The sequence below is a fragment of the Sus scrofa genome, chromosome 13 (genome assembly GCF_054392235.1).
Source record: "Sus scrofa isolate SSC_HxYL_T2T_F1_AM1 chromosome 13, Sscrofa_HxYL_maternal_Yorkshire_Landrace_v2.0, whole genome shotgun sequence".
NCBI classification, from domain to species: Eukaryota; Metazoa; Chordata; class Mammalia; order Artiodactyla; family Suidae; genus Sus; species Sus scrofa.
This window is the reverse complement of record NC_139395.1, coordinates 81,104,724-81,128,328: the sequence shown is the minus strand read 5'-3', so window position 1 is coordinate 81,128,328 and position 23,605 is coordinate 81,104,724. Positions and strand designations below refer to the sequence as shown.

Here is a 23,605-nt window from a genome sequence, read left to right as displayed (position 1 = left end):
CGTGCCCATCTTTAAAGCCCCCTGGAGCGGAGACAGCACGGCCTCTTGAAATGATCTGCCCTCGGGTGAAAGGCCCCTTTTCTGGACTAAACCAGACTCTTTCCTGGTTGAGGGAAGGGCAGAGCGTCTTGTCACCTAAGCCTCTCATCAACTCATCCCCATTTTACACATGAGAAAACCAAAGGCTCAGAGAGAGGCAGTCACTTGCCTGAAGTCACACAGCGAGGCAGGGACAAAGCAGAGCTGTGCACAAAGGTTGGCACATGCATGAGAGAACAAGATGGGGAGCCATCCAATAAAGGAAACCCTCCTGCCCTAGTCCCCTTGGAATACACCTGATGTAAGAAAGCTGTGAGAAGCCTGTTTTCCCACAAGGGCTAAGAACAATGCAGCCACAAATGAATAGGAGGCAGCCACATTAACCACCAAATGGGATTGGCGGCATTTTGTGAGCACTGGGAGGCAAATTCAATCCCTTTCCCAGCACAGTGGGTTAAAGATCTGGCTTAGGTCTCAACTGCAGCTCAACAGCTGTGGTTTAGGTGGCAACTGCAGCTCAGATCTGATCCCTGGCCCAGGAACTCTATTTACTGCGGGGCAGCCAAAAAAAAGTGAAAAAAAAAAAAAAAAGTATGGATACTTGTGGCTGTGTGATTGAATCACTTTATGGATTTTTCCACCTCCACTCCCCTCCACCACAATCAGCCCTGAGGTATTATCTCATCTAAAATGACTCATGGAGGTCCAAAGACTCTTTAGGACAAGAACGACAACCACAATCACTGGCTCCGCTGAACAGGAAACCAGAAATAGCTGTGGCTTGGCAAGGCGCTGCTAAGTGGGGGCCCATGACCTCTGATCCAGCACAGAGGGATGGCCAACCGCAGGCCCCAAGCCATCCTGCGTCCTCATCATCCCTACATCCTTCAGCCCCTCATTCACTCCAATGGTCCTGAGTGTCTGCTCACCAGCCAAGTGCTGCCCTAGGCACTGGGAACACAGGAGTGAACTAGAGGGTGATGTCTGTGACCTCGTGGTGCTTACATTCTACAAGGAGAGACAGACATAAACAATTAAGAAGCAAGGTTGGAGCTCCTGTTGTGGCGCAACCCAACTAGTATCCATGAGGACATGGGTTCAATCCCTGGCCTTGCTCAGTGGGTTAAGGACCAGCAATGCCGTGAGTTGCGGTGTAGGTCACAGATGTGGCTTGGATGGTCAGAGCATATTAAGAGGGAAGGAGATAAAACATGGTGATGAGATCAAGAGTAAAGGGGGGCAGGATAGGCCTCTCAGACAAGGTGACATACGCACAGAGAAGTGAAAGACCATAGCCCCCCAAAGATATCAGTGTCCTCAACCCCAAACCTGCGAATGTGGTACCTTACTTGATAAAAGGAACTTTGTGGATAGCATTGGGTTAAGGATTCTTTTTGGCTTGCTTGTTTGTTTTTTTGTCTTTTTAGGTCCACACCTGTGGCATATGGAGGTTCCCAGGCTAGGGGTCAAATCAGAGCTGTAACCACCGGCCTACACCACAGCTCACAGCAATGCTAGATCCTTAACCCAATAAGAGAGGCTAGGGATTGAAGCTGCATCCTCATGGTTACTAGTCAGATTCATTTCTGCTGAGTCATGACAGGAACTCCGAGTTAAGGGTTTTGAGGTGAGACTACCCTGGATTATCTGAGTGAGGCCAAGGGTCCTTTATAAGAGGGAGGAAGGAGTGTCCAATTCAGAAGAGATGCGGACAGAAGCAGAGGTCGGAGAGCAGACATCTGAAGATGCTACGCTGCTGTTTTTGAAAGTGGAGGAGGAGATGCTGGAAGCCTCTAGAAGCCAGTAAGGGCAAGGAAATGGATTCTCCCCTAGAGCTTCTAGAAGGAAGGCAGCCAGTGGATGCCTTGATTTCAGGACTCCGGCCTCCAGAACTGTAACACAACAATGGCTGCCTTTAAACCGTTACATTGGTGGTAACTTGTCACAGCAGCAAGAGAAAGCTAAGAGAGACTAGAAAGCCAGCCATGGGGAGGATGGGGGAAGAGAGAACAGCAAGTACAAAGGTCCTGAATCAGGATCAAGGAGGCCAGTGTGGCAGGAGCAGGGTGGGCAGGAGGGTGTGGGAGAGGAGAGGAGGCCAGAACCAGCAGGGCTTAGATTGAGCCAGATCGGGCAGGCCTGGCAAAGAATCTGGATTCCAACCGAAATCGCACTGGAAAGCCTGAGGGCCTTGAGCAATTCTGGCATCTCCAGGGTCTAAGGTGTCAGAGGTATTCTCCACAGAGGATGTCACGGATATGTGAAGAGACACCCAACATCATTAGTCATTAGAGAAATACAAATCAAAACCACACGGAGAAACCACCTCACACCTGTTTGGATGGCCCGACTCAAAAAGACAGACAATAACAAGTGCTGGGGGGGTGAAATTGGACCTTTGTACATGACTGTTGGGAATGTGAAATGGTACATGCATTTTGGAAAACAGCTGATAGTTCCTCAAAATGTTAAACATAGAGTTACTCTATGACTCATAAATTCCTCTCCTAGGTATCCACCCAAGGGAAATGAAAACACAGCCACACGAAGACCTGTACACAAGTGTGCACAGGAGCATTATTCATAAAAGCCAAAGAGTGGAAAGAACCCAAATGCCTGTCAACTGATGGGTGGATAAATAAGGTGTGGTACATCCACACCATGAAATATTATTCAGGAGTAAATACGTGCTACAACATGGATGAATCTAGGAAATACACTAAATCAAAGAAATCAGTTATGAAGGACTACATCTTGGGAATTCCCGTCGTGGCACAGTGGTTAATGAATCTGACTAGGAACCATGAGGTTGCGGGTTCGGTCCCTGCCCTTGCTCAGTGGGTTAAGGATCCGGCGTTGCCATGAGCTGTGGTGTAGGTTGCAGACACAGCTCAGATCCCGCGTTGCTGTGGCTCTGGCATAGGCGGTGGCTACGGCTCCAATTCGACCCCTAGCCTGGGAACCTCCATATGCCGCAGGAGCGGCCCTAGAAAAGGCAAAAAGACAAAAAAAAAAAAAAAAAGGACTGCATGTTGTATGGTTTATTCCATGTACATGAAATATCCAGAAGAGGCAATGCCTAAAGCCGGGGGTGGGGGGAATGGGAGATGTATGTGGGAGTGTTGGGGGTGATGGTTGAAGGGTACGGGGTTTCTGTTGGGGGCCATGAAAATGTTCTCAGATTGATTTGCATCTGGATGTACGACTCTGCATATACTAGATGCCACTGAATCGTACATTCTATTTTTGGCCAAGCCGCTATGTGCAGAAATTCCCAGGCCAAGGACTGAACACGCACCACAGCAGCAACCAGAGCCACAGGAGTGGTGACATTGGATCCTTAACCTACTGAGCCTCCAGGGAACTCTGAATTGTGCACTTTATTTATTTATTTATTTTGTCTTTTCTAGGGCCGCTTCCCGCGGCATATGGAGGTTCCCAGGCTAGGGGTCTAATAGGAGCTGTAGCTGCCGGCCTACGCCAGAACCACAGCAACTGCAGGATCCAAGCCACGTCTGCGACCTATAGCTCATGGCAACGCCAGATCCTTAACCCACTGAACAAGGCCAGGGATTGAACCCGCAACCTCATGGTTCCTAGTCGGATTCGTTAACCACTGCACCATGACCGGAACTCCTGAATTGTACACTTTAAATGCATCAACTGCATGGTGGGTGAATTATATTGCTGCAAAGCTGTTTAAGAAAAAAGTCATAGGTGTGCCTTCTAAATTAACAACCTAGACTGGGAATTACATCTAATCACCTATGATGGAGCATGATAATGTGAGAAAAAGAATGTATACATGTATGTGTGACTGGGTCACCTTGCTGTACAGTAGAAAATTGACAGAACACTGTAAACCAGCTATAATGGGGAAAAATCATTAAAAAATGTTTTAATTAATAACCTAGCAACAGAAGTTGTTCTGGCCATTACAACTGAGGCCAACACAGAAAAAACTAGAGGAAGTCATTTACACAAAGCTGCTCTGCCCAGAACACAGTCTAATTAGTTTAAATCACAGATCATCCAAGCAAAGGGACACAGTGCAGTCTAGAAAATCATGTGGTGACATTCTCAGAAGTGTCTTGACATGTTCCCAAGGCAGGGCCTCTTCGGGGACAAAAGGTGAGGTGAGGGACCAGGGAGGGGAAAGATAGTGGTCTTCCCCTCTGTCCCCAGGAGCATGATTTACATCTGTTAACCTAACGCATTTGTTCTTTTTTCCATTAAAAAGTTAATTAAAAATGCACACTGAGGAGTTCCCATCGTGGCGCAGTGGTTAACGAATCTGACCAGGAACCATGAGGTTGCGGGTTCGATCCCTGGCCTTGCTTAGTGGGTTAAGGACCCAGCGCTGCCATGAGCTGTGGTGTAGGTTGCAGACGTGGCTCGGATCCCACGTTGCTGTAGCTGTGGTGTAGGCCAGAGGCTACAGCTCCAATTAGACCCCTAGCCTGGGAACCTCCATATGCCAAGGGAGCGGCCCCAGAAAAGGCAAAAAGACCAAAAAAAAAAAAAAAAATACACACTGAAAGTAAAAACCTACATCTATATTGCTTGGCAAGGAGAAATAACTGTGAATACCTTAAGTGAAAAAATCAGGCTAGCAAAATGTACAAAATGATACGATTTTTGGAAAATGTACACACATAAAGAAATTGGTTAGGAGAAAAGACAAGAAGGCATAAGACACCTAGCACTCCGATGGCACATGGGAAGAAGCCAATACACATAAGCTGCCTTTGCTGTTATTATTATTATTGGCATCCATAGTAAGAACAGTATCCCTGAGTGGTGGAGACTGAATTAGTCTTTGTTTCCCACAGTATTTTGCAATAAGCATGTTTTTTTGGCTTTTTTTAGGGCTGCTCCTGGGGCATATGAAAGTTTCCAGGCTAGGTGTTTTGAATTGGGGCTCTAGCTGATGGCCTATGCCACAGCCACAGCAATGCCAGATCCAAGCCACATCAGCATCCTACACTGGATTCTAAACTCACTGAGCAAGACCAGGGATCAAACCTGCATCCTCATGGATACTAGTCTGGTTTTTAACCCACTGAGATACAACAGGAACTACCTGTATTATTTTTGTTATTGGTTTAAAAGAGGGTTTCTGGAATTCCCCAGTGGCTCAGGGGGTTAAGGATCTGGCGTTGTCACTGCTGTGGCATGGGTTCAATCCCTGACCCTGGGAACTTCCAAATGCCACAAGTGTGGCTAAAACAAGCAAAAACAAAAACAGAGTTTCTGAACCTCAGCACTGCTGGACACTTAGAGCTGGATGGGTTTTTTGTGCATTGTAGCAACACCCCTGGTCTCCACCCACTACCCCCCTCAAGATGTGACAACCAAAAATGTTTCCAGGAGTTCCCATTGAAGTGCAGCAGAAACAAAGCTGACTAGCCATGAGGTTGCGGGTTCGATTCCTGGCCTCATTCAGTGGGTTAAGGATCCAGCGTTGCCGTGAGGTGTGGTATAACTCACAGACATAGCTTGGATCTGGCGTTGCTGTGGCTGTGGCGTAGGCTGGCAGCTGTGGCTCGGATTAGACCCCCAGGCTGGGAAGCGCCATATGCCACAGGTATGGCCCTAAAAAAGGAAAAAAAAAAAGTCTCCAGATAGCCACATATATCCCCTAAGAGGGCAAAATCACCACTGGTTGAGAACAATTAGGTTAAAATGTATATACTATTTTCTTCAAACTGGATGGATAACATATACATATTCATTTTATTATTACTCTTTCCAGTGTATATTATATACTCTTTGTACAAATGGCATATATCATCTCAATTTTAAAAATATAAATTAACTATACTTTAGCAAAATGTGAAAAAATGAAAAAATAAATTTAAAAAAGGAAAAAATAAAGAACATATAGATACTACTTAAAAAATAAAGTGGGAGTTCCCGTCGTGGCGCAGTGGTTAACGAATCCGACTAGGAACCATGAGGTTGCGGGTTCGGTCCCTGCCCTTGCTCAGTGGGTTAACGATCCGGCGTTGCCGTGAGCTGTGGTGAAGGTTGCAGACGTGGCTCGGATCCCGCGTTGCTGTGGCTCTGGCGTAGGCCGGTGGCTACAGCTCCGATTGGACCCCTAGCCTGGGAACCTCCATATGCCGCGGGAGCGGCCCAAGAAATAGCAACAACAACAACAACAAAAGACAAAAAGACAAAAAAAATAAAAAAATAAAAAATAAAGTGGCACCAGTCACACCGACTTAAAACATAAAACTAAGAATTATAATTAACACTTCCTTATTACTTACAAGAATCTGACAAAAGGGGTCAAGTGCTTTTTATACAGTTTTTTCTAACCACCACCTCCAGTTTGCAGATTAAGAAGCTGAGGCCCAGAGGGGTTAAGCAACTTGCCCAAAGTCACCAGCTCGGATGAGATGGAGACTGGGATACAGACCTCTGGGCGCATGAGGGCCACACTGCTGCGCAGCCTCCCCCGGATGCCAAAACCTCAGCCTATCACCAGGCGCAAACAAATTACACCAAGGACAAGCAATATCCTGGCAGGGCCAGATACGGGGTTCAAATCCCACTCCACCACTTAGCAATGTCTTACCCCACCCATCCGCTTCCGCGAATGACTCTACCTCTAAATCCCAGGCCGCTGTGGGAATTAAATGAGATAAGCCGTGTCAGGTGCTTACATGGGGCCGAGCACACAAAAAGAACCAGTCATTTCTGACAGGAATCAGTTTAAGCTTTACTGTAACCAGGCAAGTCGAGCCTGACATTACTCAGCAACAGAGTAATAGCAGAACTCGTCCACGATCACCTAACACCTTCCCGAGGACCACATTGGGCTCCAGAGAGGGGGCAGTGCCTGTCCGGGGAACAGCGAGGCTCGGGTCCAGGACGGCAGCGCCGAAAGCCCCTCGGATCAGGATTCACATAAACAGAGGTGGGGAGAGGGCTGAGCGGGGTCGCAGGGGGACAACTCACCGAACTGCATCCAGTCCCACTCGCTCAGCGTGTCCATGTTGCGGCACAGGTCGTCCAGCACCCAGGAGGGCAGCTGGTAGATGTAGCAGGACATGGCCGGGCTTCGCGGGCCGGCGGGAAGGCTCGCAGACAAATGAGTCGAACTCGGCTGGACTCAGCTTCTCTAGCTGCAGGCGGGGAGATGCACCCCCGTCGGCCGCCCGGGAAGTGGGCGGGGCTTCCCTGTGTGCGATCGGCCCCCAGCGGCCACCGAGGGCATGACGCCTCCCGGCGGGCTGAGCGGCTGTGAAACTAGGAGGATCCCAGCCGGGAGGGGAAACCAACCCATATTTGGGAGGCAACACGTTTAAGGCCACCTGGGAATCCAGTGACAGTCCCGAGAGAACTTCTGACTCCACTTCTAGGGTTTTTGGCGCTCCACCATATATGATTCATTCAACGGATAGTCTATTAATTACCTGCTATATGTCAGGCACTGTCTAGGTGTTGAACATGCATAGGGGAGAAAACTTTATAAAGTCCTTGTACTTATGGGACTTACAATCTAGATGGACCGGAGTGGGGCCAGAACTAGCAATAAATAAAGATACTGAATAAGTAAGTTACTTAGAATGCTAAGAGGTAGTAAGTGATATTGCAAAAGAGAAAAAAAGTTCTTTAAGAGGAATCAGGAGTTAGAGCAAACAGGGAAAAGACTCTATACTAAATAGGATGGTGAGGATAGACTGTGATTATAATGGCTAATATTTACTGATTCCCTCCTCCATACTATGCACTGTTCTAGGTGCTGGGGATCCTTCTGAAGAAAACAGGGCAAAATTCCTGCCTTGGATGGAGATAACACAACAAGCAATAAAATGCTAAATAAGTAAATAATTTAGCTCTTTAGAAGGTAATAGGTAATGTTTGGGAATAAAAGTAGAGTACTGTAAAAGAGGGCAGGAGAGTGGCTAATTCCATTATTCACTGTCTTAGAAGGTGATAAATACTATTGGGGCAAAGCAGAGTATGGTGAGAGGAACTGGGGAGCAAATTGAATTATTATTAAGTAGGGTAGAAGAATGTAACTGCTAATTTTATTAAGCATTTATGATGGGCAAACTTCACCAGGCTTATTTTACTTAAAATGATCTTATGTGTCTCCCTCAACGTACAGATGAGGAAACTGAGACACAGAACAGTCAAATAACTTGCCTAAAATCAGCGGTACAAAGTGGCAGAGCTGGAATCCAGTCTGACCATTAGCTACAAACTGCCTCTTTATTGTAATAACTACCATTTATCTACACCTGCAATGTGCTTTGTGGAAATCATTTTATGTGATTCTCATAATCCTGTGTTACAAATATTATTAATCCCTTTTTTACACAAAAGTAAATGGGTTCTGGAGTTCCCTGGTGGCCTGTTGGGTTAAGGATCTGGCATTGTCACTACTGTGGCACAAGTCACTACTGTGGCACAAGTCACTGCTGTGGCACAAGTATGATCCCTAGCTCGGGAACTTCCCCATGCCACAGGCCTGGGGAAAAAAAAAAAAAGTAAGTGGATTCCAAGGAGTTAAGCAGCATCATTGAGGGCAGACTGAGCACCTCTTTGGAGCCCTAAACATCGGCTGTTGAAAGAAGAAGGAAACAAAAATGAAATTTATTTTTTAATTTTTTATTTTTTGGCTGCCTCTTGGCACATGGAGTTCCCAGGGCAGGGGTCAGATCCAAGCCTATAGGTTACGACCTACATCACAGCTGTGGCAATGGCAATGACCTACACTGCAGCTGCAGCAATGCCAGATCCTTAACCCACTGCACCACAGCAGGAACTCCTTGATTTCTACATCTTTAAAGTGGGAGTAATCATTCCTATGGCCTTGTGAGCAAGGGAAGAGGATTAAATCAATCTACAGAAAATACAATTGATTAGTTTATAATCAATTGTTGATTACATCAATTTAGACAGGGTCTTCCTTGCACAAAGACTGTGGTCAAAAAGTGATAGCTGCCAGGAGTTCCTGTCGTGGCTCAGTGGTTAACGCATTCAACTATGAACCATGAGATTGCGGGTTCAATCCCTGGCCTTGCTCAGTGGGTTAAGGATCCAGCATTGCTGTGACCTGTGGTGTAGGTTGCAGATGAAGCTCAGATCCCATGTTGCTGTGGCTCTGGCATATGCTGGTGGATACAGCTCCGATTAGACCCCTAGCCTGGGAATCTCCATATGCTGTGGGTATGGCCCTATAGAGACCAAAAAAAAAAAAAAAAGACAGAAAGTGGTAGCTGCCATTGATAATATTGTTGGTTTGTTGGTTTTGTTTTTTTGTTTTGTTTTGTTTTTTCCCGTCATGCCGGCGGCATGTGGAAATTCCTGGGCCAGGGATTGAACCTGAGGCACAGCAGCAACCCAAGCCTCTGCAGTGACAACACACTGGATCCTTAACCTGCTGTGCCACAAAAGAATTCCCAATAATATTGAGAAGAACACCCACTGACCTTGGAGTCCTACCGGGATACTGGTCCTTGTTCATCCACAATCTGGTTCTTTATCCTTAAGCCAGTTGGCAGTTTTTTTCTTTTGTAAATTGAGTATCCTGACTCACCCACTTTGAAGGATTTCTATGAAGCTTAAATGGACCCCAAAATGCTCAGGATAAACTGTAAAGTGCTGAGCCCAGTAAGGAGTCACTGATGTTCCAGAGTTCTGAGACTACTCTTCAGGGGTGTCTTGTGTTGCAGCAGTGGTTGAAGGAGAGTTTTTTGTTTTTTTGTTTTTTGGTTGATTGGTTTTTTGTTTGTTTGTTTTTTGTTTTTGTTTTTTTGGTCTTTTTAGGGCTGCACTCACATCATATAGAAGTTCCCAGGCTAGGGGTCAAATCAGAGCTGTAGCTGCCAGCCTACATCACAGCCCCAGCAACTCGGGATCCAAACTGCGTCTGCAACCTATGCCACAGCTCATGGCCATGCCAGATCCCTCACACACTAAGCGAGGCCACGGATCAAACCCACATCCTCATAGATACTAGTTGGGTCAGTACTGCTGAGCCACGACAGGAACTCCTGAAGGAGAGATTCGAGGTAGAGGAGCTCCAGGGATAGTCTGATGGAGGGCAAGTGGGATACAGATCCCAAGTAGTAGGTCCCCAGATTACCCATAAGTTCTGTCTAACTTGGCTACAAATTAGAGGTTCCCAGGACCCCTCCTCAAGTTCAATTAATTTGCTACAGTGGGTCATAGAATTCAGGGAACCATTGAGATTTACCAGTGTATTAAAGGATATGAGGGGTGTTCCCTCTGTGGTGCAACAGAATCAGCAGTGTCTTGGCGGTGCTAGGACGCAGGTTCAATCCCCAGCCCCGCTCAGTGGGTTAAGAATCCAGTGTTGCTGAAGCTGCAGCTTAGGTTGTGACTGCAGCTGGGATATGAACCCTGGCCCAGGAACTCCATATGCCACAGGGCAACCCAAAAAGAAAAAAATAATATTAAGGATATTGAGACTGCTCCTGAGAAAGACTATATTTACCCAAAATTACAGGACTATTCCTTATCCATGGTTTTGCTTTCTGTGGTTTCAGTTACTCATGGTCAACCACAATTTAAAATACTAAATGAGTTCCCGTCGTGGTGCAGTGGTTAACGAATCCAACTAGGAACCATGAGGTTATGGGTTCAATCCCTGGCCTTGTTCAGTGGGTTGGGGATCCGGCGTTGCCGTAAGCTATGGTGTAGGTTGTAGACGCGGCTTGGATCCCGCGTTGCTGTGACTCTGATGAAGGCCAGCAGCTACAGCTCCGATTAGACCCCTAGCCTGGGAAACTCCATATGCCGCGAGAGCAGCCCTAGAAAAGGCAATAAGACAAAAAAAAAAAAAAACTAAATAAAAAAATCCAGGAGTTCCCGTCGTGGCGCAGTGGTTAACGAATCCGACTAGGAACCATGAGGTTGCGGGTTCGGTCCCTGCCCTTGCTCAGTGGGTTGATGATCCGGCGTTGCCGTGAGCTGTGGTGTAGGTTGCAGACGAGGCTCGGATCCCGCGTTGCTGTGGCTCTGGCATAGGCCGGTGGCTACAGCTCTGATTCAACCCCTAGCCTGGGAATCTCCATATGCAGCGGGAGCGGCCCAAGAAACAGCAACAACAACAAAAGACAAAAAAAAAAAAAAAAAAGACAAAAAAAAACAAACAAAACAAACAAACAAACAAACAAAATCCAGAAATAAACAATCTGTGAGTTTTACACTTGAAAAAAAATTTTTTTTAATTAGAGGATATGAGGGAGTACTTACTGTAGCTCAGCAGGTTAAGAAGCCAACATAGGGAGTTCCCGTAGTGGCTGAGCGAAAATGAATCTGACTAGCATCCATGAGGACACAGGTTCAATCCCTGGCCTTACTCAGTGGGTTAAGGATCCGACATTGACATGAGCTATGGTATAGGTCACAGACGCAGCTCAGATCCCGTGTTGCTGTGGCTGTTGTGTAGGCCAGCAGCTGTAACTCTGATTCAACCCCTAGCCTGGGAACCTCCATATGCCAAATGTGCAGCCCTAAAAAGACACACATACACAAAAAAGAACCCAATATAGTATCCACAAGAATGTGGGTTCTATCCCTGGCCTCTCTCAGTGGTTAAGAATCTGGCATTGCTGTGGCTATGGCACAGGCTGGCAGCTGCCGCTCTGATTCAGCCCCTGGCCGGGGAACTTCCATATGCCAAATATGTAAAGAAAAATAAATACATAAAAGATAGGAGTTCCCTTGTGGCACAGCAGGGTAAGGATTCAATGTTGTCACTGCAGCAGCTCGGGTCGCTGTTATGGCACAAGCTTGATCTCCAGCCCAGGAATTTCTGTATGCTGTGGGTGCATCTCCCCCACCCCCCAAAAAAGGATATGATAAAGGATACAGATGAACGGCCAGATGAAGAGACAGAGAGTGAAGTCTGGGAGGGTCCTGAGCACAGGAGCTTCTGTCCCTGCAGAGTTGGGTTGCATCACCCTCCCAGAGTGGGTGTGTTTGCCCACATAGAAGCTGTTTATTTTGTTTTTTGTTTTTTTGCTTCTTATGGCCGCACCCACAGCATATGGAAGTTCCCAGGCTAGGGGTCAAACCAGAGCTACATCTGCCAGCCTATACCACAGCCAGAGCAACATGAGATCTGAGCTGCATCTGTGACCTACACAACAGCTCACGGCAACGCTGGATCCTTAACCCACTGAGCAAGGCCAAGGATTAAGCCCCAAACCTCATGGATACTAATCGGGTTCATTACCTCTGAGCCACATGGGGAACTCCATCTGTAAGTCCTCTGAACCTCTTCCTGGAAGTTTACGGAGGCGCCCTGAAGAAGGCATGATTATTAACTTCATTTCCAGCCCCTCTCCCCTCCTCTGGAGAAGGGTGGGAACAGGCTGAAAATTTCAAGCTTCCAATCACTGCTTGGTGTTTCTGGTGATGGGCTCCCATCCAGGAGCCCACCCAGAGCCGCCCATTAGAACAAAAGATGCTCCTAGTGGCCTTATCACTTAGGAAATTACAAGGGCTTTAGCAGCTCTGTGCCAGGATCCAGGGCAGAGACAGATATATATATATCTTTTTTTTTTTTTTTGGTCTTTTTGCCTTTTCTAGGATCGCTTCCCACGGCACATGGAGGTTCCCAGGCTAGGGGTCGATTGGAGCTGTAGTCTCCAACCTACACCAAAGCCACAGCAACGCAGGATCCGAGCCGCGTTTGCAACCTACACCACAGCTCATGGCAACGCCAGATTGTTAACCCACTGAGCAAGGACAGGGACCGAACCCACAATTTCATGGTTCCTAGTCGGATTCGTTAACCACTGCGCCACGACGGGAACTCCCTACATTTTATTATTGCAGAAAGAAAGAGACAGAGACAGACAATGAACCCCTTCCTATAGTCTCATCCTGAGGGCCCACTATTATTAATAGTTTGGTGTATACACTTTCACATGTTTTCAGATGTCTAAAAAATTAATTTTAACATTTTTAAAAAACACATTTAATTGTCTGTAAATGTTTTTCAATTAATAGTAATTTTGGGGAGTTCCTATCATGGTTCAGCATGTGAAGCACCTGACATTATCTCTGTGAGGATGCAGGTTCCATCCCTGGGTTAAGGATCCAGCTCAGTAGGTTAAGGATCCAGCATTGCTGCAAGCTGTGGTGTAGGTCCAAGATGTGACTTAGATGCCACATTGCCGTGGCTATGGCATAGGTCGGCAGCTCCAATTCAGCCTCTGGCCCAGGAACTTCCTATGCCAAGGGTGCGGTCATAAAAAGAAAGGAAAAAATTGTGGGGCCAAGCCAGTCCTCTAGAACTCAACTTCTCCCAAATGGAACAAAACAACCTTGCATGGAGTTCCCGTCGTGGCGCAGTGGTTAACGAATCCGACAAGGAACCATGAGGTTGCGGGTTCGGTCCCTGCCCTTGCTCAGTGGGTTAACGATCCGGCGTTGCCGTGAGCTGTGGTGTAGGTTGCAGACTCGGCTCGGATCCTGCGTTGCTGTGCCTCTGGCGTAGGCCGGTGGCTACAGCTCCGATTCAACCCCTAGCCTGGGAACCTCCATATGCCGCGGGAGCGGCCCAAGAAATAGCAACAACAACAACAACAACAACAACAAAGACCAAAAAAAAAAAAAAAAAAAAGACAAAAAAAAAAAACAACCTTGCATGTTTTCTACCTGAATAGGGAGAGAACATATTGCTGTGCATTTGTTTGTTAAGCTGATTTGTACTTTCCAGAGGTTTCATGTTCCAAGTTATGAAACAAGTATTGTGGGTTTCTTTTTCATTTATGTATCCAGCGCTATTGCCCCACCTTTTTGGTTACCATCGCAAGTACATCTAATTTTCCTGTGATCTGCCAATGGATTACTGGGTAAGTGTGGTGACAGGAGAGTCCCCAGAAAAATGTTCTGTTGGGACAGGGAGCTTAGGTATGCCAACAGAAAGGGAAAAATCTCCAAGGAATATCAGTGACTAACACGGAGTGTGGTGAAGTGCTAAGAATGGGAGACAAACCTAGCGTGAAAGTATCTGAAAAGTTCACACTAGTGTTTATATTTCAAGAATGCAAAACCCCCTTATCTATTTCATATCATTAGTGAACTGAGTGCCCTGTCCCTGGCGAAATATTAACCAGTTACCAATTTGGGGTGTTTTTTTGGTTTGCTCTTTTTTGGCCACACCCAGGCATTCGGAAGTTCCTGGGCCAGGGATAAAAACTGTCCAAGGCACAGCAAGGAGAACACCAGATCCTTGACCACTAGGCCACCACAGAACTCCGGTTTTTCTTTTTCTTTTTGTCTTTTTAGGGCTGCATCCACGGCATAGAGAGGTTCCCAGTCTAGGGGTTGAATCAGAGCTGTAGCCACCAGCGTATGCCACAGCCACACAGGATCCGAGCCGTGTCTGCGACCTACACCAACCACAGCTCATGGTAACGCTGGATCCTTAACCCACCCAGCAACGCCAGGGATCAAACCCATGTCCTCATGGATACTAGTTGGGTTCGTGAACTGCTGAGCCCTGACGGGAACTCCCTAATTTTTTTTTAAAGACTATTTTCTAGAGCAGCTGTAGGTTCACAACATAATTGAGAGGAAGGTACAAGATTTCCTATATACCTCCTGTCCACCCAGAGTCTCCCCCATTATCAACCCCCGCCCCATGGTACATTTATTACAACTGATGGACCTACACTGAGACATTGTTACCAACCAAAGTTCACGGTTTACCTTAGGGTTCACTCTTGGTGGTGCACATTCTATAGGTATGGAAAAATGTATACTTACATGCATCCACTATCATAACATCACACAGAATAGATTCTCTGCTGGGAATTCCTGTCATGGCTCAGTGGTTAACGAACCCAACTAGGATCCATGAAAATGAAGGTGCGGATCCCTGGCCTTGCTCAATGGGTTAATGATCCAATGTTGCCATAAGCTGTAGTGTAGGTCACAGACAGAGCCCAGATCTGGTATTGCTGTGGCTGTGGTGTAGGCTGCCAGATGTCACTCCAAGGAGGTTTGACCCCTAGCCTGGGAACCTCTGTATGTCTCAGATGTATTCCTTAAAAGACCAAAAAAAAAAAAAAAAAAAAAAAAAAAAAAAGAAGAAGAAAAAAGAAAAACAAAGCTAAAAGAAAGTTGTTTTTTTTTTTTTAAATCTCTTTGGAACAAGAAAGGACTGAGAAATAAGTTAGGTTTCTTATGCGCCACCCGCCCTAAGTCACAGGCCCCCCCCTTAGGCCTTTACACAAACATGGCCTTCACACGTCTCCAAAAGAGAAGAGCCTGGCTAAATGCACCACCACATCCTAACTATTTCCTTTACTCAGCACCATTAAATGTATCAAAGAAAAACTTTTTCTTTTTTTAACTCGAAATAGATAAGATCACAAATTCTTAAGAGCAGTACATTTAATACATTCATAAGATTTCAAATGAATACATACATGCTACAGGTTATCATCTTTCCTTGGACAACACAAGAAACACAGTACTCAAATTGCAAGTTTTAACAGGAACATGAAATCTCATTTTGACACAAAGGTTGAAAAAAACAGTAATAAAGCCAACCTTGAACTCATCTAGCACCGTAAGATCCCTTAAATCCCCACCCTATCCCATTCTCGAAATCATAGGCTGCCTTCTATACCAGCATTTCCTTTTCCCTACGCAACAATTCAACCAAAATAAAAAAAAAATAAAAATAAAAAAAAAAAAGAAAATTATAAGTGTGTCATTGAATGAGTACAACAGGCTGGAAAAAAAAAAAGCCCACTTACTTACCAAATGTTAAAAGAGTAGAATATTAGGTGGGAAAACTGTAAGGCATTTGATTCACTCACTTCACTCTGATAGCAGAGCACAGGGACTATGCTCAAAGGTTAGCAGAAGGAACTAATAAAGAGACCAAGAGATATCCCAACCTTATTTATAAAAGGAAGGCTGTACGCATGTCTCTGAAGAGTTTATAATATCATGGAAAAATATTTAAGTTATAAAGTTAAATAAGAAAGTAGAATACAAAACTGTATATGCAGTATGATCTCAGTTATGTAAAACCGAACCAAACAAAAGCCCTAAAAAAGGCTGAAAGTCCAAAATGTTAAGTTAGTATTTAAGTAGTGTACCTACTTGGATCTTTTCTCTTCCTTTTATTTTTCTCTTTTCCAAAAATTTTCTCTACTGAGAAGATTTCTGTTTTAACAATTAGTTACCCAAAAAAGGATGCCTGATAGAAGTACTGAATTTGAATCAATGAATTTAGGTCCATCCTGCAGGAGAGGGTTTGTACATTTATAAAACTAGAAAACATTCCTGGCTACCCTCTGAATCCACGGTGTGTGAGCAATAACTTCCCAGAGGCTGGAGGGCTTCGTCCTCTTCTGCAGCCAGGTGCAAAGTGTCACCAGATCCTGCCTGATGAAAACTGCTGAATCGAACAGAAATGTCATGGGTTTACAAAAGGGAAAAGAAATACCCATACTTGGCAAAAACCTATTTATAGTTGCGGGAGTAGCTCCTTTATCCTATAATTAAACAAGGGTTCATTTTCTTGAAGCTATTCTCTCCTAACCTCTGTGCAGATATCATGCTTCAGAAAAGCTATCATCACAAGAACTGTAGAAAGCACATTCTGTTTTAGAAACAAAACCACCCTGCAAGAATGGCAGACTGAGAAAAGCAAAAATTTAGAAAATTATAAAAACTGCTGTCTATAAAAATGATCTCCTTTAAAATATTTGTTTACTGTACACGCTTTAGGTCCCCATTACCCCACCCCCACCCCGCAAAAAAGGTCAAAACCTCTAAACACCAAAGCATTGACTGATTTGTCCATTCAACAAACACTGACTGAAGGCTCAGGATGTGTGAGGCACTGGGGTCGCAAAGAGTAGATGGATTTGTCCCCATCTCAAGGACATCGTGGTCTCTCAGAGCGGGAGGTGGACACATCACCAACCACAGTGCAGTCAAGAAAAGCAGATGCCTCTGCTTTCTCACAATTCAAGAAGGAGCCACAATTCTCACTGAATGACTTACACCAAAGTCCATACAAAGAAACTTTCCTGACTCAAGAGGAGGCAAAAATGCAACTACTTTTCCCTTGATAAATACTTCTAGAAAGGGCAGGCATTAAATTACATTTTGTGATATTTGCCCTTCAACATCACAATGCCTAGTGAGGTCAGTTAACGTTCTTTTAAGCAGTGGAGCATTTTTACTCCAAGCATTGAGACACCTTGAGGCTCAGAAAAAGTGACCAGTCCTAGACCTAGATCAAGACTGATCAGGACCGTTAAAAGCTGAGAGCCAGGAGTACACATTTCAGTTAAAGTCTTCAGTCTCCCCTGCCGTCCGCTGACTTTCCATATGCTCCTGCTTCAGCCGCTCCAGGTCCTTCCACACATTTGGGTGGTCTTCCAGATCTTCGTAGAGTGATCTTGCGATGTCCAGCCTCCGGTAATTCTCAGGCCTGACTAGGCTTCGCACAACCTGGAGGCATCGTTCTTTCAGGGTATACACTGAAAGGGCAGAAAATGGAATCTCAGCAGCAGACTCGGCCCAGGAATGAGGGATGAGCAAACTGCAACAATTACATTTGCTACAGCTGAACCTCACGCTGGACAAAAAAAGTGAGTACACAGGTGGCGGCAGAGTTTAAAGTGATGGACATCTCACAGTATTCATGACCTTATGTAGTAACTTCCCTTTCGAGTACCCTGGACCTGGTATATGCATGAACTAAATGAATGTGGGCAAATTGACATTATGGCAATTCCCGGCCTTAGCCTTAAAAAGGTCCAGCAATGTTCACTTTTACGCGCTTAGGAGCCCTGAGCTACCCAGAAGGAAAGACCACACAAAGAGGGCCAGGCCCTGAAACAACAATGGCAGAGAGGCCCAGTGCCCAGCCAACCTGCCAGCAGAAGGCAGCCACACCAGTGACCCCCAGTGAGCAGAATCACCACTGAGTTGAGCTCAGCCCAGGCTGCAGAATTAAGAACAAATAAAACAGTTGTTATTAGTTTAGGGGTAGCTGTCATACAGCAATAGATAACCACAAGAGTGTGTAACTGGATTTTGGGGGAATTCAAATCCAATATTACGCTCAATGGGGAAACTTACTTTTTTTTTTTTTTGGCTGTGTGTGCCTGTGGCATATGAAAACTCCCAGGGCAGGGACTGAACCCACACCACAGCAGTGACCCAAGCCAGAGCGGTGACAATGCCCAATCCTTAACCTGCTAGGCCACCAGGGAATTCCCCGTCTTACCTTTTAGAAAGACAGGCTGCTGAAATAAGTAGAGACTACGCTACTTTAAGGAGCCCAGCCCTTAGTGATTTTTGTCTGATGTTGGGCAATGTATCCAAACTTTCTACATCCTATTCTCCACTGTAAATAAAATGGAAGTAATCTATTTGTATGCTCTATGTTGAACAAAGATGTCATGGTGTCTCAATAGCTCTTTGGGTTTGTCAAGAGCGGGCTAAATTAAAATACTTGATTGTAGGAGTTCCTGTCGTGGCGCAGTGGTTAATGAATCTGACTAGGAACCATGAGGTTGCAGGTTCAATCCCTGGCCTTGCTCAGTGGGTTAAGGATACGGTGTTGCCGTGAGCTGTGGTGTAGGTCACAGACACAACTCAGATCCCACGTTGCTGTGGCTCTGGTGTAGGCCGGGGGCTACAGCTCTGATTAGACCCCTCGCCTGGGAACCTCCATATGTCACGGGAGCAGCCCTAGAAATGGCAAAAAGACAAAAAATAAAATAAAATACTTGATTGTAGAAGTATGACTGCATCCTGTTTCCCCGGCCTTACTGCAGAATTATGCCCTGGAGTCTCAGGAGAAAAGGTGAGAAAATGAGATATTGTGGTTTATTTATGACTTTTAGCATTGTATCTTTTTTTCTGGTTGCACCCACAGTATACAGAAGTTCCTGGGCCTATGCCACAGCTGTGTCAATGCTGGATCCTTAAATCACTGTGCCAGAGCAGAAATATTTTTTAAATAATAATAATAATAATTTATTTTTGTTCAGCCACACCTGAAGCATGTGGAAGTTTCCAGGACAGAGATCAAACCCATGCCACAGCAGCAACCTGAGCCGCTGCAGTGACAACACTGAATCCTTAACTCACTGCACCAATTTCATTCCTATCCTTTAATGAAATTTAACCCAGTCGAGCTCCAAGTGCCAACCAGAAGTTAAAGAAAAATCATCATTGGAGTTCCCACTGTGGATGGGTGGTAACAAACTCAACCAGCATCCATGAAAACGCAGATTCAATCCCTGGCCTTGCTCAGTGGGTTAAGGATCCAACATTGCCATGAGCTGTGGTGTAGGCTGCAGATTCGACTCGGATCTGGCATTGCTGGGCGGTGGTGTAGGCTGGCAGCTGCAGCTCTGATATGACCCCTAGCCTGGGAACTTCCATATGCCGGTGAGGCCCTAAAAAGACAAGCAAATGAACGAACAAAAAAAGGATGATCTTTTGGGTTAAAAAAAAAAAAAACAAATTACTGGAGTTCCCTGGTGGCTCAAGGGGTTAAGGATTCAGCGTTGTCACTGTTGTGGCTGCTGTGATGTGGGTTTGATTCCTGGCCCAGCAATTTCTGTATGCCACAGGTGCAGCCAAAAAAAAAAAAAAAAAAAGAAAAAGAAAAAACCCAAATACCTGCAGCTTTGTAAGGTTCAAACTAATATGTGTTTCAAGGCTATGGGTATACAAAAGTGAGCAATGGAAGTTAAATGTAGGAATTTTTGCCTTGGAGAATACCGTTAAAGAGTAAATTCTATAGGAATTCCCTAGTCATAGAGCGGATTAAGAATCTGGCACTTTCACTGAGCAGCTTGGGTTGCTGCTGAGGCACAGGTTTGATCCATGCCATGGGTGCAACTAAAAAATAAAAAGTAAGATGGAACATCAGTACCTGGTAGTGTGATATTGGCAAAAATCGGCTGTCCATCAACATTGAGAGATGGCACAAATAGTTCAGTTTGGTTAACTAGAAGCCCATCGGATGTCCCAGCATCTCGGAAGAGCCAAAGGTGACCTGTTAAGACAAGCGAGGTTATATAGCCACGCACCTATTTCCTTCATCTCCCCCAGATTAACACTGAAATACTTGCCTCTCGTTCTGCTTAAATTCTATACCTAGCCCTTCCAATAATGTTATCTTACTCAATCCTCACAACAGACCCAGTTACAGATGAGGAAAAAAGGTCTGAGAAAGCAAGGTGACTCCCTCAAGGCAAAAGGACAGTAAGCAGAAGATCAAATACTTAAGTCTCCAAAACCCGCACCCTTTCTGCTACCATGGGGCAAAAGCACAGCCTGTGAACTGCAAATCACACCAATGCCGCAAACTAAAAGCAGAGAAAAGGTCATCAACTCCTCAGATCTGTGCTTCTCAAGAACAGGAAGGTACAAAAACATGAGGTTGAGAGAAAAAAGCCAGACAGAATAGGACACATTCTGCAGGAAGAGATCAAACTAGTCAATGGTGTGAAAAATCAGAAGAGTGTAAAGGGGCAGGAGGGAACTTTCTGGGATGGTGGAAAGATTCTATTCTGTAACTTGATCTAGGTGTTGTCAAAACCCATCAAACCCTAAGATCTGTGTATTTTACTATATGTAAATTACACCTGAATTTAAGAAACAAAACAAATATATCTTTTTTTTTTTTTTTAAGGGCTGCAGCGGCATATGGAAGTTCCACGCTAGGGGTCAAATCAGAGCTGCAACTGCCAGCCTATGCCACAGCAACTCAGGATCAAAGCTGTGTCTGCGACCTACACCACAGCTCATGGCAACACCAGATCCTTAACCCACTGAACAGGGCCAGGGATCGAACCCACATCTTCATGGATACTAGTCAGGTTCATTACCGCTGAGCCACAATGGGAACTCCCAAAACAAATACATCTTAAACAAAAAAAAAAAAAAAAAAAAAGGAGTTGTTCCCATCATGGCTGAGTGGTTAACAAACCCAACCAGTATCCATGAGGATGCAGATTCGATCCCTGGGTTAAGGATCTGGTGTTGCCATGAGCTGTGGTTTAGGTCCCAGATACGGTTCAGATCCTGCATTGCTGTGGCTGTGGTGTAGGCTGGCAGCTATAGCCCTGATTTGACCCCCTAGCCTGGGAACCTCCATTTGCTTGGGTGCAGCCCTAACAAGACAAAAAAAAAAGGAGAGTGAAAGGAGACAAATCCCCAGGACTAAGAGTCAGTTTAAGGAGGGAGGAGTTTGTCTCAGAATAAAAACAGTATGTGTTTCTAGGGCACAAACTTGCTTGAAGATTTGGTGGGAAAATTTAAGAAATGTAAAGTGGGAAGTTATTTTTTTTATTGAACTAAAATACACATAATATAAAACTATTTTAACCATCTTAAGTGTATAGTTTAGTAACATTAAGTACGTCTGCACGGGAAGTAATTTTTTTGAAATGTTTATATTAAATCAGGAACAAATAAATTTTGGAGAAGGATGCAAAATCCACAAAATTTCCTAGAAAAAATAGGAGACTACAGAAATGTTGATGCCTGGCACAACTGTGCTCTTCCTCATTTGATATTAAGGGAACTTTGATGTAAAAGTTTAAAGAGCATTACTAAGTACACCACCCTCAAGGAAAAAAAGATCCATGGAGATCCTGCAAGGGGAGTTCCCGTAGTGGCTCAGCAGAAACAAATCAGACCTGGAGTTCCCGGTTGTGGTGCAGTGGTTAATGAATCCGACTGGGAACCACGAGGTTGCAGGTTCGATCCCTGGCCTCGCTCAGTGGGTTAAGAATCCAGTGTTGCCGGGACCTGTGGTGTAGGTTGCAGAGGCAGCTCAGATCCCGAATTGCTGTGGGTGTGGTGCAGGCAGGTGGCTACAGCTCCAATTGGACCCCCAGCCTGAGAACCTCCATATGCCTCGGGTGCGACCCTAAAAAGACCAAAAAAAAAAAAAAAAAAAAAAATCTTGCAAGGAAGGTAGTGAAAATTAAGCAAGTATTAACTTCTCTTCTTGAAAGCCAAGGAAGATGACTGCCTCCTTGGGCAGTAAAGCCTAGATATCCCCCACCTGGGTTACTAGGACAGTTTCTTAACCTTTACCAGTAGTCTTTCCCCTCCAAACCACTTTGCCACCTGGTAAGCTTTTCAGTGTTATGTCTGGCAACGCCATTCCCTGCTTAAAACTTTCAATGGCCCCATTTCTCAGGGATAAAGTAAACTTTCAGGCTTCCTCTCCCACCATTCCATACCCTCTCCTCTCCCCAAGACCCCAGGTGGTAGGTTCACTCTGCCTATTACTCTCACCTCCTAACCCGGTTGGTTAGATCCCATTCAAACCCTGCAGAATTCTCTTTCTTCTCCGAAAGCGCACACCCCTCCCTTTCTCTGAGCTGGTGCCCCGCCGAACTCTGCTCCAACCACAACACTTAGGACACTGGCTAGTTCTTATCTATTTATGCATTTGTCTCGTCTACTGCACTGGACCATGTACTTCATGAACGCAGGGATCTGAGGCGGAGCTGGCCCACTGGGCACATCAGAGGATATGAGATTCTCCCCTTCACATACAGAACAAATGGGCGTCAGGGATGGAATACACATGTGGCCATCATCAAATGCAAATTATTCAGTTTTAGAACAATGGGCTGTCACGTACTGGCAGCGTCAACCTCTCTGGGGCCTCAGTTACTCAAGGGTAAAATGGGAATACTAACGACAATAGCATCTGCCTTCCCGGATCGGGAGGGGACTCGGTGAGACGTGCCACCGTTGGTTGCCGTTGTTATCAGGCCTGGAGCACTGGGCGCAGCTCAGCACGGGCGACGGCAGGCGCTCGCTGCCCACGGGGACAAAGCGGCGGCGCGGCCCGGCGCGACAGGACGACCCCGGCCAACCTACCTCGGTAACTGTGGATGCGGCGGCCCGTGCCGGGGGGGAGCGTCGGGTAGGGCTGCGGCTCGCCGTCGAAGTTGAGCCACACGGGCAGCACGACGCGCGGGCTGCGGTTGCAGAAGATGACCTGGGACGGCTCCCGCGAATTCACCGAGCGCAGCACAGGCCGGGACCGCCCGGCCTCCATCTCCTTGGCGCCCAGCTCTTTGGAGTCAGACTCTTCCGTGCCAGACTCGGCGCCCGCCTCCTCCGCGCCGGCCCGGGCCTCTTCCGCGTTCCCCGCCTTCCCAGCCTTCCGGGGCATTACGTCGGACAGCCTGGACTACCCGGGCCTCGCCGGGCGGGGCGGGGGCGGGGCGTGCGTGCGCGTCCCCGGGCCTGCGCGCTGTTTTCGCGCGCGCTCGATGGAGAGGGTGGGCTACACCCCCTAAGATGGCTGGTTTGAGGCTGCGCGCATGCGCAGGTGCATCCTCTAAGCAGGGGCCGAGACCTTGCTGAGGCCGAGGCTATCACTGGCTATCCGGATGCCCGGTTTCCCGTATAAGTTGGATTCATGTGCGACCCATACGTTTTTGGCACAGCGTTCTTTAGCTCCATTCATTCTCTTAAGACCTTCGTGGTTTTTGTTATATCCTGCCCAACATCTGCGCTGTTTAATAATTTTCTCATTGATCATTTT

At 46.1% G+C, this 23,605-nt stretch overlaps 1 protein-coding gene across 3 annotated transcripts in view; it reads right to left on the bottom strand.

The window, feature by feature from the left end:
* IRAK2 (interleukin 1 receptor associated kinase 2) overlaps positions 1–23,261 on the bottom strand; it is an 82,320-nt gene extending 59,059 nt beyond the window's left edge. Inside the window, exons 1-3 of one of the 3 annotated variants that reach the window (XM_003483214.5) lie at positions 22,933–23,261; positions 19,961–20,083; positions 15,421–17,546 (exon numbers count right to left, since the gene is read on the bottom strand). In XM_003483214.5, the coding sequence (XP_003483262.2) occupies positions 17,350–17,546; positions 19,961–20,083; positions 22,933–23,230 (618 nt within the window). In that variant the 5' untranslated portion in view covers positions 23,231–23,261 and the 3' untranslated portion in view covers positions 15,421–17,349. Of the gene's footprint in view, positions 1–7,005; positions 7,175–15,420; positions 17,547–19,960; positions 20,084–22,932 lie in introns of those variants that run through there. The other 2 variants (XM_084989433.1, XM_021069319.2) reach the window with 2 other exon arrangements.
* Between the last annotated feature and the right edge of the window lie 344 nt (positions 23,262–23,605).